We start from the raw sequence: 20,058 nt of genomic DNA, 5'->3' as shown, positions 1-20,058 counted from the left end.
GAGGGGGGATTTTGTGGCTGCCTACAACCTTGCAGGGACTTGGGGAAAGTCTGTTCACCAGGGCCCCCCTTGGAGTCACCAGGAACAATGGCCACAAGCTGAGGGAGGATAGGTTTAGGATGGATATTAGGAAGAACTACTTCCTGGTAAGGGTAGCCAGAGCCTGGAATAGGCTTCCCAGAGAGGTGGTGCTCTCAACTTCCCTGGAGAGCTTCAAGAGGAGACTGGATAGGCACCTGTCTTATGACCCCTGCCAACCCCAGTGCTCCTTCCTGCCCATGGCAGGGGGTTGAACTCGATGATCTGTCTAGGTCCCTTCCGACTTCATTGATTCTATGATTCTAAATCTGGCCTAATTTCTAACGTACCAATTCTGGCGCTCTGACTTCCAGTCCCGTACTCCTTTCATTTGCCAAACGTGGACTTTCTACAGTTCTAGTGGTGGTAGTTAAAACCCAGGAGTCTGCTACTTTCAGTCTTTCTTCCCCTTCTTTGCACCCCTTCTCTCATTCATTTTTATAATGATTAAGAAACTCTTGCTTGTTTTCTGTGGTTGAGTTTAGAGGTAAGGGTACGTTTGCAAGGCCCAGTTGTTAACAACTGGGTTCTTGCTTCTTCTGGATAAATTGCCAGCTGTCAGTTAGAGCTCCTACCAAAGGCATGGAGGGTTTTGTGTAGAGTTGTGTATTGCTGGATGCTTGGCACGCACATTTCCCCAACTTTCCAACCACCCACTTCCCAAACACCAACATCTGATTCCACTGTCTGCAACACTGAAGGTACCAGATAGTTCTCACTTTGGATTTAATGCTGCATAGCTATCCTGTAAATCAGGGGCATCAAACTCAGGCCCATGGAGCCTTCCAAGCATACCTGCTTCAGCAGCTGCTGTACCCATTCTGGGACGTGCACTGTGTGTGGTGCAGATCCCAGAGCACCCAGAACAGCTGCCGGATGGGTGCGTTGCTCTCTCTTGCTGGACTGCACTGCACATGACATCCACTCCAGCACCTCTGCATCTACGCTGCATGTGGTATGTTCTAGCTCCAGCCAGTCTGGGACCTGTGTGGCATGTGGTGCCTACAAGTGCTGTGGGCAGCATGGGTCCTGTATTACCTGGAGTGGGTACTGTGTGTAGAGCACATCCCAGAGCAAGTGTTACGTGGGGTGCAATCTATCCAGGGCGGCCACCAGTACAGCTGCTGCTCTAGCCAAGCTGCACTGCACACAACATCCATTCCAGCTGCTTTGGCATGTGTATCACAGGCACACGCTGTGTCTCATGTGGGTCTCAGAGGCAGCATTGGGGCCAGGCGGTCTGGCTCTGCAGGTCATGTTTGACACCCCCACTGTAAATCATATAGGTAACTTTGTATGCATAGTGAGTTGAGTATAAATGACATCTGAACAGTGTTCTTAATACAGTTTCAGCATTTATATTGGAAATGTTCTAATGAGCAAAGCATTTTATGATTTTTCTGTGCTATACATGTGTGAATTAAAAGGACATGGCTAAAAATTGAATTGGTATAGCAACATTTTTGTAAGAAGAACCTTTTATGGGGCTTATAACCTCAGTATTGAGACTTAAAAAAACAAATGAACACCTAAAATACTTCAGACATGTCTAAACCACAATTTCATTTGCAGTGTTAGCTGTTTATGTGGTTCTAGTTTTACCCTGCATTCAAACTCTGAACTTTAGAGGATATATCATGCCTGATAAACCTGACAATTGATACTTCTCCTGTTAAGCCCGCAGTGTAGCTGCAACCACATTTCTTTTTCTGTAGACAGCTGGGATCATCAAGCAAACTGAATTGTTTTCACTCAGAAACTTACAAATTGACATAAATAACGCTTGAGTTCATGAAGTGCTCCTTGTGAAAGCAACACTTGTAACACAAAATGATTTAATCTGCAGCGGATGCCTTTGAGTGGGAGGTAAAATGCTGTAATGATCCATGTTTTCAAAGCACTGAGTGCAAATAATAGTGCACTTAGAATTTTGCACTTAAGTATTTGTACATATATGGATGGATGGATAATGGTTGGATTGAGCACCTGTTGAAAATTTTATTCTAAATGTACAGTTACATTTACTTGCACAGAATTTACTGTATTTACTTGATTCTAAGATGAGGTTTTTTTCCCCCTCCATTTAACAAGAGGGGAGCCCCCCATTTTAGAATGGGGTGGGGGGAGGCAGCTGTCATGGCTCTGCCTCTGGCCCCAGCCCAGACTTGAGGGTAGAGCCACAGCTTCTGCCTGCCCTCATGCCATGTCTCCCCTATTTGCCCTTCCCCTCCCCTTTGCTTACCCTTGCCTTGGTACTGACAGACTCCATCCCTATTCCAGCCTGGGGCATACAGCATAACCCCAGCCTAGCCCTAAAGCAGTAATGGCAGCAGGGGCAGGCAAGTGGTGGGGTGACAGGTGGCAGGGGCAAGCTGCTTGAACCGCCACACCTTACGGCCTCCCCCACTGCCTGCTCCCTTCCCACTGCTTTCCCCACTGCAATGGTGGGGGTAGTGAATTTAAGACCATCCTCCAATAATTAGATTTTATACATGGAAAAATAGAACACGTTTATACATTTTTCTATGTATAAAATCTAATGGGTAGGGCATCTTAAATACAAGGTTGTCTTGGATTTGGGTAAATACGGTATGTGGTTACTTTTGTAAAAGCATTTTACTCTGATGATCCTGATTCATAAGATTTTGCAGAATTACTTATATATAGTGCCATATGGATGGATAGCCATATTTTCATGATTGGGTGCAAAATGAAAATCTTATGGAGTAATGGATCCTGAACTCTTGTGTAAAACTATTGATATCCTTCCTTTAGGTTAATCATGCATATGGCTGGCATGGAAGTAAAAGGGTTTGTTGTGTTGCATCCTGTGCTTTCATAGCCAAAGTCAAATTGTTTTATATATTAGGTTAAAAACAAGAAGTTACAAGTGAAAGAGAGTTAAGTGAGAGAAACTTGCAGTGCAAAAATATTGTGTAATTATTTTGAATGTTTTGTATACTTTTATATAGATAAGGTGGGAGTGGGAAGGGGAGTGGTGAAAGGAGAGAGGGGTAAAAGTGTAAACATGGGACAGGGGAGGGGCAAAAGTGAAAATGAAAGACTATCGAAGTGTAAAAGACAACACTTCCAGGAAAAACTTCTTGACAGTTCTAAGTATGTGTGTTGTGGAACACTTCTTCATTTGCTTTCTTCCACTATTTTCAGTATAACTTGGAAATAGAAAAGGACCCTGTGGTTATTGTTGTCTCCACTACTGGAACTGGGGACCCTCCAGACACAGCACGCAAGTTTATTAAGAAAATTCAGAACAAGACCTTGCCAGCTGATTATTTTGCACACGTACGATATGCATTGTTAGGTAATGCAGTATTTCCAATAGTCCCCCTTCGAGTACTTGTTACTTGTTATCAGCAAATAGTGTGTCCATGTATATGGAATCTGCTTTTTTTTTTTTAAACCTCTTCTAAAATGTTAAATACACCTGTCTTATGCCATTCTTACATTATTAGCTGCTTCTGCACCTTTATTCTGGAGCAGAGTAGCACTAATTTGTCATGAAACTAACCAGACTTGAAATTGAATGTATGAAATGAATAACTTTATTTGTGTGTGTGTGTATGTGTGTGTTTGGTTTTTTTTTATAACTGAACTGTAATCTAGGATGATTAAAACTTCTTTTGTCAAATTCTTCATTCACATTTCCGATGAGTTTTAAATCCCTTTAAAAATAAGAATGGTTGCCTGGTTTCATGACTGTTTTGCCTACGGATGGTCACTAGTCATTTTTACATATGGGGGTAGATGGACTGTAAAATATTTTTAAATTATCTTTTTAAACCTGATCAGTTATTTCAAGCTGAATGTGTCCCTTAATTTTTTGCAGTAGCCTTTTCCTTTTTAAGATTGATCTAGAAAATATATGGTTGGGAAAATATCTGTTTCCAAATTTGAAGTGGACTAAGTCAATTTTGGAGATGTTGGAGTGTAATAAAAAGTTTTGCTGTTTTTCTTGATTTGAAAATGCTTAATACTCTTTTTATCATGTTATATTTCAACAGTAGTGATGCCTAGAAACATCAGACGGGGTTTATTAATTAAACTACGGTTAAAATTGTTAACACTTGTCAGTATCCTAATGTGAAAAAGCCTTAAAGAATATTGAAGTGTAAAAAGGAAACAATTCTGGAAATGCATAGCTAAGGTCATTTTAACAGCTTTAATTCTGCTGTTAAGAGTGCTGCCAGCTTTTCAGTCTGTCAGGCTGAAGAATGCTGTTTCATCTGTAAATTCTAAAGCTTATTTTTAGCAATAAGAGGCTTTTAAGTGATGCAGGTAATATACAGCCATGGTCATTATGCTTGAAGAAGACACTGTACTTCTTACCTCTTGCAGATGGGGAGTTGAGTGTGAAACAGAACTTTTTATAACTGTTTTTTCATGCATAAGTATTTGACATTTTCAGCATTATGCTGCCCTTTGCTTTTATGACCTCTGCCTACAAGGCTTGCGTGCTTTAAATAATGTTGGCTCTTTCTCTGAACATGCTTCTTTAATTACATACATATATACATACATAATTAAAATGCATACCCCATCTATGAATACTAGGGAATGAAATTCTTTAATTGATAATGAAAATGTATCTTTGAAATGAAGCCTTTCATGGCTGTTTCAAAGATAGAAGTGTGAAATAGCAGAGTGCAATTAAAAGGAGACATTCTCTGTGACCCTGGGCTGGATCTTTGCTCTGGCTGCTGAGACTAGGGTTGTAGGTCTTGTGGATGGATATGGTTTTTTTCCCCCTTAATATTTTTGATGGTTCCAAGGCAGAATGTTGGGGATAGATTAGTTCATTTGTGAATTTTCATATCTGTGTGATGTGGGTTTTTTTTTACTTACTTTGTCTCGTGTTTAATTTGACACCCCTACCCACGCTATTGTGCTTGTTCAGACTCATGAAGTCTGCCACCTAGTTTTATTTTTTAGTTGGTTCACGGGTTTGTGTTTTCTCTGACAACAGTTTATGATACCAGAACACCTAAAACATTGCCTGAAGATAGGGTCTGACATTTTTATGACAGCCACTGTTGCAGGAGAAACATGCTTGCCAAGTTCAGGATGTTAAGGTTTACATTGTAGTTTAGTGCAAACCCCAATTTTAAGTTGTGCGTGCATGGGCTTCATTTTATCTTGACTTACTTGCATGGCTGTGCATACACGCATGCACACGTCTGAGAAACTTAGTTTTTCACAGCCAGCGCTTAGGAAAATCTGTGCATCTGACTGGCTAATACAATCCCTCTTTCACATGGATTGTTCAGGTCTGGGAGATTCTGAGTATACATTCTTTTGTAATGGTGGGAAGATAGTTGATCGCCGACTTCAGGAACTGGGCTCCCAGCATTTCTATGAGACTGGACTGGCAGATGACTGTGTAGGGTAAGATCAGAAATATTTTGTGCTTTTCTTTTTCCCCCTGTTACAATAAATATGTCCTAGTAGCTGTGCACTCATCTGAAGTCAATGAGATTTACAGGTGCTTAGTACCATGCGGCATTGAGACTGGTCCAGGCTAGAAGGAAGGTACTTTTCTTCATGGGATTAGACTGGGCTGGTTTTTTTTCCAAAGTTCTGCTCAACTCTCATGGAAGCTGACGGAGCTCAGCCCTCTCTTCTTAGATACTGATGTGCTCAGCCTTCTAGTCAGTGTACTATAGGTGAAGGAACTGTTATCAGTGTCCACTGTGTACCAAAGAAAAATCATTCTTATAAATAGAAAGCCATCCCAATTCCACTGTCTGAAATAGGTAACCAAAATAGGTAAAGTAATGTAATTTCTATTTAGTGTATGGGTGGAAACAGGTGTCACCTTTGTGCTGTCATACAAATTTTATTTATGGTGGCACAAGCAAACAGATGTCCATACCCCTCACCTTACACAAAGCCCCAAAATTAGTGGCTGCAACAAAGGTGGTAATGGTTTCTGTTGCTTTATTGTGATAGATGGCTGTTTGCTTTATGGAGTGAGCATGCATGAAGTCCAGACCTGAACATGCTTTCTAGCTGCCTTAGGCAGGCACTCCTGCAGCTTGAGAGGCCGATCCTGTGCAGCCTGGGCATTTCCATGCAGGATTAGGCTCCAGGAGAGCCTGCTCAGCTTTTCCCACACACCCTGGGCAATATCTGGAGTTCTTCTTTGTAAGCAGCAAGCCCAGGCTTTCTTTGCTTATAGAGGCATGATCTGGGGGAGGGGGGGAGGCTCCAAGGCACAGTTTTAAGCAGGAAAAGCCAGGCTTCCCTGCCTGGAGATGCACTCTGGTGGTTGCCCAGGGCATATCTCTGCAAGCACAAGCCCTGGCTTTCCCCTCTTACAGAGGGGAATGCTCTGAACCACTGATGGATAAGTGGGGATCATGTTGCCTGTTGTCCCACAGGATTGTGTCCCTGCTCAGTGGAGGACAGTGGGCGCTCTTTGTTTCTCCCAATGAAATAGATCAGCTGTGGTGGGACATGATTAGCCACAGCTGATCTGCTTCATTTGGTGACATCTGTTTATAGCCTGCATCTTCCGTGCTTTTAGAGCAGCAGGATTAGTTTGAACACATCCTGAAATTACTTCTGTATTTTTTCTCTCTTCCACAAGATGGCCCACTCATTTCATTTTCTCTTGTGTCCTTTAGAGATAGGTGGTTGCCCAGTGACAAAACAGCTCCTTTCCTGTTTCTCTGTCCTCTATGGCATGTGAGGCCAGAGCTTTGGTTTAGCTGTTTCAAAATACTGAAATTTTTCATTGGCTCTGTATAACAGGGTTCAGGACAAAATCAAACAGGCAGACATCACTATAAATCTAAGACTCTCACTCATTATTTAAAACAAACTTCTAGTCATATCTGTAGTTTGTAATAAACTGCTGAAAGTTACATATGTAACAGAGTTTAAGATGTAACTAGAAAATGTTTCCTCATACGAGAATACACGTTGGGTAGTAGGCATATCATGTAGTGAAAAATACGACGTGAAATGTCAATTGTTAATGAGAACATTAACTTTGTTGGGAAAGTCATATGTGGGGGAAGAGGCAGTAAACAACCACCTTGGGTACCTAATGGAAAACAATAGTGGCGTTGATGCTTTCGGTCTTTTATTCTTAAGAATTAGTAGTGCATTTACTAATCTTTTCCCCTTGTTTACATTGTTCTTTTCAGTTTGGAGCTAGTAGTTGATCCATGGATTGATGGACTTTGGCTTGCCCTGACACAAGCAATTGTATCGCTGAAAGAGAAAGAAATCATGAGCAACAACCTCAGAACTGTTTCTAAAGGTGTCTGTGCAGTGACTATAGATCCAACCACATCAGAGACACCGAGCTTAGTTTCTGAAATACAGCATTTGAAGCTAGAAGACTCAGGAGTGAGGAGTCCTGATATTTCATCACACAAAGCAGCTAATGGTCATTTTGTAGCTTCTAGTCAAGGCTCTGAACCTTCACTTATACACTCAGTCCCTCCTCTCTCCCAATCTGCTCTTAACATTCCTGTTCTGCCACCAGAGTATATAGATGTGCAGTTTCAAGAGAGTACTGACAAGGTAAGACCTTGCAATTGGATGATATGTGCTAATATGTCATAATCAAAGGAAGTTTGCACTTGTATTCCTACAGATAATTGGGAGAAATGACCACATTTCCAAGTGCGTTTCTGAAGAGTAGGTTTTCATAAAGTCTTACAAGTTAGAAATGTCAAGATCTATTTGTAGGTAGATTCTAAAATTATTCAATTTCAAGGATGGTGACCTAACGCTATAATTTATGTAAGGCAGGAGACAAATTACTAATATGCTCTAAGAAAATGGAATTAAAATGTCAGGAAACAAAAAACTTTAGTTACAGGGATTGTCAGAAGTTTTTGTCTTATGAAAGCTCCTTCCCATTGAAAGCATTGTAGTCCAGTTTTCATTTGGATTGCAGTACTTTACAAATGTCCTAAAAGTGTGGGGAAAAAAAAAAGAGCTCAAACAGCGTATTCAGTAACAATGCTAAACTTGCTACCATGCAAACATCATAAGAAATGCGCTATTGCAAATAGAAAAATAAATTGTTGAATAACAGATAGAAATTAGGGGTGCACTGATAAAGATTTTTTTGGCCAATACCAATGGCCAATTATTAACCAGCCATATTGACTGATACCGATCCCATTGCTGATATGCAGCCCAGTAGTTTGGAGAGCAGTGTCTGACTGATAGGTCTTTTGGGGGAAGGGACATGGGGGGGGCATAGATCGAGGCCACCACAGTGAGGGAGGGAGTGGGGCTGGGGCAGGGGCAGGGGCTACACAGGGTGGGGTGGAGTGCAGGATGGACCATTGGATGGTTTGTCTGACTGGCACGAGCGGGTGGGGAGGAGGAACAGCTCCTGCAGCTGTGTGCACCCCGGGAGGGGGCATGGGAGCCATGTGCCCCCTCAGATCTGTGCTCGGGATAAGGGTGTGCTGCCTGCTGCAGACTTGGGGTTGAGGGCTGTGGTGGTTTCTTCCTAGTGGGGGGGCCTAGGGTCAGGCTGTGCTTGGGATAGGTGGAATAGGTGGTAGCGGTGTTGGAAGGAGAGGGCTTACAGGGGAGAGGGAGGCTACAGCCACCCCATAATTCACTGTAGCCCCACTCCTAGCACCTCTGCTGCCTGTCCAGCACCCCTGCCAGGAAGAGACCAGCGTAGAACCCGGGCCTCAAGCCTGTAGCAGGCAGCCCACTGTCCCCCTGCACGCAGATCCAGGGAACACATGTCCTCCATGCCTCCCCTGGGGCTGCATGCAGTGGTAGGAGCTGCGCCCCTTGGATGAGCCATCTGTGGCTCTCCCTCCCCTCACCATGCCCCGCCATGGCTTTGCAGTGCATGCCCCAGCCCCACTCCCTCCTTCACCATGGAGGCTTCTATCTGCACCCCCTCCCCCCACAGACTTACCGGCCAAATGCCGCTCTCCAAGCTGCTGGGCTGCATTCCTGGCCACCTGTATGCTGCAGCTGCGCACACGCATATGGCATTTATTGGCAATATTATTGGCATGTCCGTCAAAAAGGCCCGATTTCCAATAATGTCAATTTTTCCTTTTATCGGTGCCAGTATGATATGGACCAATATATTATTGCACCTCTGCTAGAAATAGCCTGTTAGTGTCTAACATACAACATGTTTTTATTCTGAATCCGTATTAAATGATAGCATGTTATTAAAAAAAAGTGCTTTCATTCCCCACCCCCCCAGTTCATAGACTTATAAAGCCCACAGTGGATTGGCAAATGCAACACAAAAAATGTTTTGACAGTTTGCTTAAATGGTGGACTTCTTGGTTTACTTTTTCTGTTGGTTTCAGAAAATATTGGTAGCCTTGAAGAGTGAACTCCCCTTAGTTAAAATTTTGAAATCATGTTTGAATGCAGAGTTTGAGAGGTTTGTTATAATTCCTCTTTAAAAATGTCAATTTGATAGTTATCTTTATTCCTACAGCTTGTTGATGAACACTTCTCTGCACTTCTGGCACCTGTAGCAAGACAGCTTTCAGTATTGTCAGAAGGACTGCAGTTGAACTAACCAAGAAATAAAAAATACATTAACACATTATTTTTTTAGACCTCAGTTTAACTCTTCCTACAGGTAGGGCAAGAACTTTCTTAGCCAGCCAAGGAGCTTTGCCAGTTGATTTGGTATTTAGTCTGGGGAAATGTTACATTCTTAGCATTAAAGGGTCAAAGTCTTCTATAGGCTTTACAGCTATGTCTGGACTATTGCTTAGGTTTCATGCCTTTTTGGGGGGTGGAGATTCTCTGTTTTTCCTCTGAAGATATAAAAACGTGTGTGGGTGTGGCAAACATATAATCTGAATTTGTTAATAAAAGCTTTTGTAATTCTAAATATTTAAAACTATGAGAACGTGAGGCTTGTTTTTAGGTCTCCAGCTCCTGCTGAAGTTTTTGTTTTGGATTTGCAAGCTAAACACTACCATGTTGAAACTCGGTCATAGAGAGTCCCCATCTAGAAGGCAAGGCCTGAGCACATGCTTTGCCAGCACTGAATTCAGTAAAGAGCACAGCAGCTATAACCTCTTATATTAAAAAATGTATCTCAAGGAGGCAGAAGTAGTGCCCTGTTTTTATACCTAGCAGTTCAGAGGGCTTGCACAGAAAGCAGGAGAATGTCCTAACTGTTACACAGGACAAAGAAGTTGGACCACTGTGGCTCCAAGCATTGCAAGATTCTTAAACGGGAAAGAACAAGCGGAAGAGAGGGTCACTCCATGGCCTGGTAATGAGGTCACTCCCTTGGGAAAGGGGAGGTGAGGGTCCCCAGTCCTTACTTCCCAACTCTGCCTTCTACATTTTATCCTGTGACCATTTCATGCAGTCATGGTAGCTGCTACTTTTTTAAAGAAAAACGAGCCAGTATCCCAAACCCAAATGACTGACTTAGGTACTTTATTTCCAGGATGAAGTTTCAGGCTGTGATTCTCAGTCTTATTTAGATGCCAAACTCAAGGCCAGAGTAGATATTGAAGTCTGGGGAAGAAGTGGGGTTTCAGACAGAGCCCCTTTTGCACTTCCTGTTGCTGCCCTGAGCATCCCTTTGTTCAGCATGCTGGGTTTTGTGAATCCTTTGCGAGAAGCCTGACTTCTTTCCCATTGAACATAGGCACTGCACTTGGGTTTGTGACCTTCACTTCCTGAGCTAGGTACCTAAAAGTTAGGTGTGGCAACACTGCGCTTTGCTGTGCAGAACACCCTTTGTGCACTACTTTTTGGGATCCCAAGTCATTTATTTATTTATCAGACCAGTCCAGCAGATACTCACACATTCACTCATATGGACTATCTGCAAGAATTCTGCAGTGTGCATACTTATTTTAATGCTTTGACAGGAGTTCAGCCCTAATATTAAAAATCTTTTTAGTAAGTCTGAGACCTCCAGCTGAGTGTAGCCATTTGAAATGCAGTAGCAGAGTCCCCCTAGAGTCTCCTAATTTCAGATCTTGCCTGAGCAAACTGAAATGGATGCCAAGTGATCCCAGGACCATATATCTGTGTAAGATCAAATACAGTTTTCTTTAGTGCTGTTTTACATGAGGATAGCTAGGGTCTTTGAGCAACTGGATCCTCTAGATCCCATCTTGTCCTTTCCAAACCCTCTGCCTACCCATTTTCTGAGATCTCATATTGCAACAACCACCGCTTTCCTAGGTGTGGGTAAGATGTGGGGTTTGTCAGGAAGGGGGTGGGGGTCAGGTTTATTGGTGGTTTTTGGGAGTGTGGGGGAGGGGTTGGGTATAGTGGGATGTCCATGTGGCAGTCCCCCTCCCCAATCCCCTCGTTGCCACACAGCCTTCGCTGCTGGTGGCAGCAGTGGCAGGCCCACTCAGAGGGAGCCCCCCAGAAGTGCATGGCTTTGGATAAGTGCCAGGCCAGGAGCTGCACATGACAGAAGGGAGCAGGGCCAGGCCAGCCAGGTTCATGCAGGGCTCCATGTGGCTCGCGTGCAGCTCCTGGGACTAGGTCAAAGCTGTGCACCCCCAAGGGAAGCCTTGTGCAAGGGAGCTAGCAGCTTGGGCATGCTTCCTGCCAACATGAGCTCCCAGGACTTAGCGAGGGTGGCAGGGAGCAGGGCTGAACTGGCCCACCTCCCATCATGCAGGGCTCCCAGCGGAGTCCCAGGAGCTGAATGTGGCAGAAGGGAGCGAGGCTTCATCATGTGTGGCTTCCCCACCCCCTTGGCAAGCGTCTCCAGCTGAGTCCTGGGAGCTTCATGTGAGCTGCGGGGAGCTCCATAAGGTAGTTGGGCTGGCCTGGGCCCCATGCTCCTGCCAACCCAGGCTCTGTGCTCCCACCAGCTGTGGACTCCATGCTCCCACACCCACTGCAGTTCCCTCCCTGGCTCCAGCTCCTGGAGACCTACTGCATCCAGGATCTAAATTCTGATCCTCTGTGTTTACTCTTCTTAGATACAAATACAACTGTTTTTAAAGCTTACCATTTAAACCGCCTGTAGCAATAGCCCTAGCAGCATGCTAGATAGCTAGGTTTCAGATCCTTGAAAGTTTTTACCATGTGTTGTATTCATACTTCCTGCATTCCTAAGCTGTGGTGGTATAACTCCTTTTCTCAAAAAGGTTTTGATGCAATTGCTGCTGTTAACACTGGCTTTGTATAAAACACCTCTTCAAAAAAGAAGCTGTCGCATTCAAGATCTACTTCAGCTATGATTTGTTTCTGCACCTGTTCCTAATCAGGCACGATTGAAAAATAAATACTGTGGGGAAATGCTATGTGCATATAGAGAGTGCAGTTTATTCAGCAGTTTGGCATTTCCTATGTAGGACAATTATTAAATACAAAAAGATCACCCCCACCATTGTGCTTTGTTTCATTTACACATGTTGTAATGGGCTGCTACCCAGTTGGTCATGTTCCTTCAGTTTTTTTTTTTTATGTCCTTGTTTTCAGGATCCCAGCTTGACCTCACTAATTTCGGAGGGAGCAGTCTTTGAGGTTCCAGTGACTAAAGCAGTTCAGCTCACTAAGGAGGCTGCAGTAAAAACAGCATTGCTGCTAGAACTTGATATTTCAGTAAGTTGGTGGTTTTCTTCTCAGCTGGTGGAAACAAAGAGTAGAAAACTTTGGCTGGGAAAAAAAGTAATGTTGTTTACTTGTTTTTGAAATAACTAATACATCCTCTTTCTACAATGGTTTGTCATCCAGAGCCCCATTCACTCATTGGAAGGTATAGCTCCACATAAGCTAAAAGTTAATGGAGATGTCATAGAAGAACCTCACATTGCTGCTTTGCATGCTGAATTCATTAACATTGCCTTCTTGGGAAAATGTGATAAGAGGAAGGGGTTAAAGACACCGAGATGTGGGGCATGAGGGAAAGAGGATGCTAAAAGAAATGAACCAGAGACCAGTTTGTTTGTATACAGTTTTGAGCATGCCCTGGAAAGCAGGGGTGTCAGTTGTGGTAGGCATTCTACGTAAGCAACAGCCTGACTGGCACAGCGTAAAACGTTAAAGGAAACAGGTTTCCCAAGTAATGTATGTGAAAGAAAAGTTGCAAGGAATTCCTACATTCTAATCCTGACTCTAGCAGTGATTTGCTTTGTGTAACACCATTTCCCTGGTTGTAAAAACAGAATAAGACTCCCTTTAATCGGAGAAGGATAGTGCTTGTAGGCTGTTTTGAAGATGGAAAGCTAAATATTGTTATATTCATAGCCTTTAAACAAAAGTGACTTTCTACTGGGCAGTTCTTCCAACATGCTCCATACAACCAACCTATAGAATTCTATTGCAAAGATATCCTTGTTTATTTGGGTCTGTAGCTAACCCTAGGGGGCTTTGCTTGTATTCTTTTCATTAGGCAGTTTCTTTGGCCACCATTTGATTATCTTAAATTGTTAACAGTCAGTTGTTTTTAGTTATTTGTTCTCAGACAGATAGGCACCCATGGTAGCATGTGCATTTACTCTTGTATGTGCATGGCTTACACATATATCCCGGAGATTGGAACTCCTGAGTCAGGTTGTTTTGTTTTAGGTGCATCTTACAACTCACCAACAACTAAAATATTTTGGTTTCCACATTGCCTGTGTATATACACATGCTTTGGATATTGTCCGCTGGATTTCCATCAATTAACATCTTGCATCTTAGTTAGCTTAGGGGAATCTAGCACAGTAGTCCTAATACTTTTTTTTAGACTCATGGCACCCCTTAGAAAATGCCAGCTCTTGTTTTTGACTATAGAAAAATAATAGCGTTCTGCTGCTGCACAGAACTCAGAGAGACTAGAGCTGTGGATTTCTGTTTGACATCTCTGGGTTGGTCTTATGAATCATATTTGCAAACCTAACTGTGATAACACTGTATGGGTGCTGTGGTACACTGGTTGAGAGTCACTGGTTTGGCACCTCTGATTTATATTTTGAGATCTGAGCTTACCTGTAATTTTCACTGAGTTTTAATCTTACTGTTAATTTGCTGAACCAGCTATTTTCCTTTTAGTGATAGCCACATTTCTGTAAGTATTTGGTTCACTATATAGATTTAGTGTTAATTCATGTCATAAGAAAACAATATGTAACTAATTAATTAATCTTTTAATTTAAAATACCTTCTCCCCCCCATTATAGTGCTTAACAAGGCTTCTCAGATACTTGAAAAGCACTAAGGCTAGTCAGAGACAAGATCTCCTAATTAGCAAGCTTTTAAACTTGAAAGTAAACTTTTAAGTATTTATTACATCTTGGTACATCAGAAATCTAAGCACCAGTGCTAGGTAGAAAAAAATCATGACTTTAAGTTAATACATTTTATTCATACTTGTAATAGTCTTAACTAGCAATATTTTTGGTAGAAGCGAGGAAGGCATAGGGCATGATCTCTGACCAGTTTTACAGAGGTGAATTCTTATTTTAAAACAGAAAACATCATTTTGCTATCAGCCTGGAGATGCCTTCTGTGTAATATGCCCCAACAATGCTAGTGAGGTGGAAGAACTTTTTCTCAGCTTGGGTCTTTCAGGAAAGGAAGACTGCTTTGTTTGTTTAAAGATTAAGGATGGCACTAAAAAGAAAGGTAAAGTATGATGCTTATTTTTCCCTTTAAAACCTCATTAGAACTTCAGAGCTTTGAATTTTCTAGGTTGATTATTATTTTATCCGAATGTTAGGGTGCCTTAATCATTTTACGTTAGGGTCCTGTAAGCAACATGGGTGCAGAGGGGACTCGCGACATTGATTGATTTTTTACTAGCCATCTATTAATGATTTTGGAGCCTGTTCCAGAAATGGTCACTGTAATCTAAGATTGCATTTGCAGTTCATAATTCTGCAAATGCAATCTTACATTCTGTGGTTATTACAGCCAGTAAACAGTGAAACTTAAGCTTAATTTGCCCATATTCTTAATAAAAATAGGAATAAATTTTCTGAAGTGTTAATAGAAATAAATAGTTTGCCTGATCCCACCCAAGTATAGCAGCTTTTTTGCTTCACTGCTGGTGTGAACAGACAGTGAAGATGCTATGTTGTACCTATTGGTGGATTGACCTGTGGCCAGGAAATCCCTGGGTGTCATAGAAGGGGGACAGTCACATATAGTTCAACTGAGCCACAGCTTGAGGCCTCAAGATGTTGTCTTCCTGTTCACTTAACTGATTTCACACCCCACAGGATGAGTTGGTCCTTCCTAGTCATGCCTGAAACCTGCTTGTAGGCTGGGGAAAGTAGCCTTAACGTTCAGCTGCCCAGTCTGCCATTGCCATTACTATATTTGCATCAGTAAGAAATATGCTATCATTATATCGTGAGTTGTTAATTAAGCACCTTTCACAAAGACTAAATTCAGTACTACCCAAGGGAAAAGCAGGTCCAGGGTCATGATCCTTCCCCTATATGCAGCATTGGTCAGGCCACAGTTGGAGTACTGCGTCCAGTTCTGGGCTCCACACTTCAAGATGTGGATGTGGCCAGCATCGATAGGATCCAGAAGAGGGCCACTTGCATGGTCAAGGGGCAGTGGGGCAGGCGCCATGAGGAGAGGCTAAAGGGCCTGAACCTATTCAGCCTCCACAAGGGAAGGCTGAGAGGGGATCTGGTGGCCATTTACAAACTCATCACGGGGGACGAAGGAGAATTGGGGGAGGCTCTGTTTCCCCAGGCATCACCTGGGGTTACTAGGAATAACGGCCACAAATTGTTAGAGAGAAGGTTCAGGCTGGATATCAGGAGACGTTACAGTTAAGGTTACCAGGTACTAGACTGAGCTCCCAAGTGAGGTGGTACTCCTACCTTGAGGGTCTTCAAGAGGAGGCTGGACAGATATTTGGCTGGGGTGATATGACCGTGGCTCTCATTCCTGCCCGGGGCAGGGGGTTGGACCTGATGATCTGTTTAGGTCCCTTCCAACCCTAAGCACTATGAAACTATGAAAAAAGTTAAACTATGCTATGTTTGTGCAGCAGTTAGAAATGCAGTCTTTTATTTATCTATGAAATGCTACACACGCTATAGATGTAGATAAATAGTAAATAGGAAAGGAGAGCTATACTATTTCCTAGTGAATAGAGTATTAGACCGGAGCGGTGTTAAATTCCTGACTTTGCAACCGGCTTAGTAATCAGGAGCAAGTCATTTCACTTTTCTGTGACTTAATTTCTTTCTGTAAAATGGGGAAAGTAATACAGGCTTTCTTTGAAAGCAGTGCAGTATCTACTGATAAAGCACTATATGAGAGTTGGGTATTATTATAATCCCACTTTGTTTATTATTTGGACGTGCACATAAGAGAGATCCCGTGCCTGAACATATGAGCTATTAAAATTGCTTTTAGGGTTAAAGAGAATTAAGTTGGGTTTTTTTGGTAGCTTCTTTTATTAGACCAAATGTATAGTTAGGAGGCAGACTAGACAAGATTTCAGGCAAAATGTCCTTTTCACGTCTGGAAAAGAAACAAATCATGCTAAATACCAGATACAACAATGTCATGTTTAACTCTATTATGTACATGGAAATAGTCACTTAAAGAAGTGGAAGAGGGCTGTAAATCTTTGGGGCAAAGAAATTATCAAAAATAGATAAAACCAGGACAGTAGAAATGGCTGTATCTAATTATGTAAAAGGATAAAACCATTCAAAAGGGTAGAAGTTCATTTATTACTCATAGACTACAGGGAGGTTAGCAGAGGAAGCAGGTAAATTGGTAATGAGACATAAAACTATTGTCTCTGTTTAGTCAATGGTCTTAGAGTCCAGTAAAGTTATGAATGTTTGTTTTCAGGTCCGTCTATCCCCGTCTGTCTCCCATCTATCTAAGGTCTACTGTGGCAATGTGGTCTAGGTGGGCAGAACTTTGCATCTAAATCAGTGTGTGCTCATAAAGAGCTTTCCACTGGAGTAGATTTAGGCTCTAGTCTTGCAAAGTGTATTAATGCCTATCTACATGCATTTTCAGTGTTGTTTCCTCTCACTCACCTTGAATAAATATCCTAGTTAAGCGTTGTCTGCATGTTTTTGAAGCAGGGTTGGGAGGGAGCAGAGCAGGGACAGTGTCATTATCTGTAATACAGTCTGGTCTGCATCTGGATTTGGTCTGAATTACAGGCATGAGATAATACAACTGGAAGTTCCCAAGTCCTATTAGTTCCTTCTGGACTTGTTCCAAAGCTGGTCCTAAAGTCACAGATAGACCCAGGCAATAGTAGTGTGACTGCTGTAGGACCTAGAATACCAGAAGTTTCCCTTAAAGTATGGCTTTAGGGCCTTTGTGAAGGTGAACTGCCATACCTGCAGACCTGAGGGCTTGACTTAAAGGTTTAAGCCTTGAGTCTCCACTCCCATACCAGAACCCTTTAACTGGAGTGCAGCAATGCTTCTAACATATTGGCTGGCTTGTCACGGGGTACTGTCTACTGTTTATATTAGAATCATAGAAAATGAGGGCTGGAAGGGACCCCAGGAGATCAGCTAGTCCAGTGGTTCTTGATCTTTTTTTGTACCAGGACCCATTTTGTAAGCATTGGCCAGTCCCACCCCAGTGTTCTTCACTCTTGATCCACTGCCCCCTGCCCCTAGGCAATTATTTTGGGCGGAGGGCTGCTTACTGAGTTTTGGCAAGCCACGGAGGGCTGCATGATAGGCAGCCAGGGGCAGATAAATATTAATTTTCTAATTTTTTTTTAGGGTCGTGTAGGCTGGATAGAATGGCCTGGCAGGCCACATCCAGCCCCTAGGCCCAAGCCCCCAGTGTGTGGGGCAGGGGGAGGGTTGTAGGGCTTGGGGTCTGGTTATTTCCAAGAGCCCCTTGCAGGCTGGAACTCTGCCAGCCTGCAAGGAAAAAAAGTTTCCCACATTTTTTTCCTTTAAGGGAGAATCCATTTTTAAAGTTTATGGATCCATTTTTAAAGTTTGTCTGCAACCCTTTAATATATTCTTGCAACCTACTATTGGGTTGCAACCCGCAGATTGAGAAATGCTGATCTAGTCTACCACCCTGCCCAAAGCAAGATCATCCCCGACTAGCTCATCCCAGCCAAAGCTTTGTCTACCTGGGTCTTAAACTTCTAAGGATAGAGATTCCACAGCTTGTCTGGGTAGTCTGTTCCAGTGGTTTACTACTCTCCTACTGAGAATGTTGGCTCAACCAGCCACTGCTACTACAATTGCTCTCTGTAGTTCATATGGTGCTTTTGCTATGTGGCGACTCTCACTAGAGCTAGCCTAAATAGAGTGGAATTAACTACATGGCAGAGTTAGCTCAAGTTTATCTACTGTGACCACGACTTGGTGTTAGAGGTTGAGTTAGGGTCACAGCTTTTATAATCCACAGCTATACTAATTCCTCCTGCCATCCTGGAGAATACAAAGAAAAACTTATTTGTGGAGAACTTCAGATGCTGCTTCTGTGGAAGAGGTGATAATAAGCCCCCAGGAATCTATCTGTAAAGGCCATAGTGATGTTGTGTTTAACATACCTCATTTATTTTATTTCACACCCCTCTAATAAGCTTTAGTAATAGTATTTATTTGAGAATATTGTTTAGCTGTAAAGTTGATAATTCCCTGGTGAACATAATGCTGAATATGGAATAGGGATTAGCTGTCTGATATTTCTTTAAAAAAACAAAACAAGTTATAAAACTGTTTCTGGCTGTAAATTTTATCTGTTTTTCTTTTGTCTCTCCATGCAAAACAGGAGCAGCTATGCCACAGCATATACCTGACAGAAGCACTTTGAAATTTATTCTCACCTGGTGTTTGGAAATAAGAGCAGTTCCCAAAAAGGTTGGTATATCTCACTTTTCTGTTTCTTAGCAAATGTCTTGGTAGTTTTTTAACATAACCAAATTGTACAGCTGCACATCAGTTCTTGTCTATTTTCTAACAGCTGTCCTATTTCTTGGTGTAAAAACCCTGATCAGTTAGTAATTACAAACTTTATTATGCAAAAATCTAGAACCATTGGTTCAGAGATGATGCCTTTTATTAGACCAACTGAGAAAATGCAAAAAAAAAATACTTTGTTTCTGCATGCTTTTGTGCTCCCATGCCCTTTCTTCAGGTTCAGGGAAAGTTCAAGATGGCAAAAAGTCTCCATATGTAGGAAATAAGCTTCGTTTTTTCCCAGAGGAAGCTGAAGCTGGACATCTGTCCCTCTGGGTCCATGAGAGTGTCTTTGTGAGGTGCTCTTTGTCTCATGGATCCAGAGGGACAGATGTCCAGCTTCAGCTTCCTCTGGGAAAAAATGAAGCTTGTTTCCTACATATGGGGACTTTTTGCTATCTTGAATTTTCCATGAGCCTAATGAAGGGCGTGGGAGCCCAAAAGCACACAGAAAAAAATATTTTTTTTATTTTCTCAGTTGGTCTAATAGAAGGCATCATCTCTGAACAAAGAGTTCTAGATTTTGGCATTTCTTTTTGTCTCAGACCAACATGGCTACCAAATACACCCCTCCACCTTTACGCATTTTTTTTAAGGAAGGTTCCCCTGCTTAGCATAATCACTTTTACTATGGGATTTACATGAGACAAATGCAGGCTAGTTTCTGACATTGTTACTCACATTCACCAGTACCTTACTTGTTGAGTGTTCCATTGGAATAATAGAATGAAGTCATGGAATATAATTGCATCTCTTCTTAGGGGTGTGACAGGAACAGGCCCTGCATATGTCATAGAAGCCAACCTTCTAGCACAAGATATCCTTTGCTTGTTATGGCATCTTCAGTGCTGAGGGGTTGCACTGTTCATACAACACACATCTTTTTTTTAATGTTAGTAATCATTGTTCTTTCATTTTTGTCATAACCTTGAAAAATGCAGATTTTGCAGCTGAGCCAGGGCAGTTGGGATATCTGATTTTTTTACAACCAGTGAAAGCGACTTTCCTCCTACTGGGTGCATAAAAATACCTGGAAGTTTTGTTTGTTGCAGCAGAATTATGCGTAGGAGGATATTAAATGAAATCAGGTTTTAAA

General features: G+C 42.3%; 1 protein-coding gene across 4 annotated transcripts in view; it reads left to right on the top strand.

The window, feature by feature from the left end:
* Positions 1-20,058, top strand: part of MTRR (5-methyltetrahydrofolate-homocysteine methyltransferase reductase) — a 62,630-nt gene that overhangs the window by 10,329 nt on the left and 32,243 nt on the right. For 3 of the 4 annotated variants that reach the window (XM_090039141.1, XM_090039139.1, XM_090039140.1), the window contains exons 3-8: positions 3,247-3,400; positions 5,364-5,481; positions 7,248-7,629; positions 12,529-12,651; positions 14,505-14,658; positions 18,775-18,863. In XM_090039141.1, the coding sequence (XP_089895267.1) occupies positions 3,247-3,400; positions 5,364-5,481; positions 7,248-7,629; positions 12,529-12,651; positions 14,505-14,658; positions 18,775-18,863 (1,020 nt within the window). The remainder of the gene's footprint in view (positions 1-3,246; positions 3,401-5,363; positions 5,482-7,247; positions 7,630-12,528; positions 12,652-14,504; positions 14,659-18,774; positions 18,864-20,058) is intronic. The other variant, XM_090039142.1, reaches the window with a different exon arrangement.

Source organism: Crocodylus siamensis, chromosome 3 (assembly GCF_052110815.1).
Source record: "Crocodylus siamensis isolate JL-2025a chromosome 3, ASM5211081v1, whole genome shotgun sequence".
Taxonomy (NCBI): Eukaryota; Metazoa; Chordata; order Crocodylia; family Crocodylidae; genus Crocodylus; species Crocodylus siamensis.
Note: the sequence above shows the minus strand (reverse complement) of the source record. Positions and strands in the feature narration are given on the sequence as shown.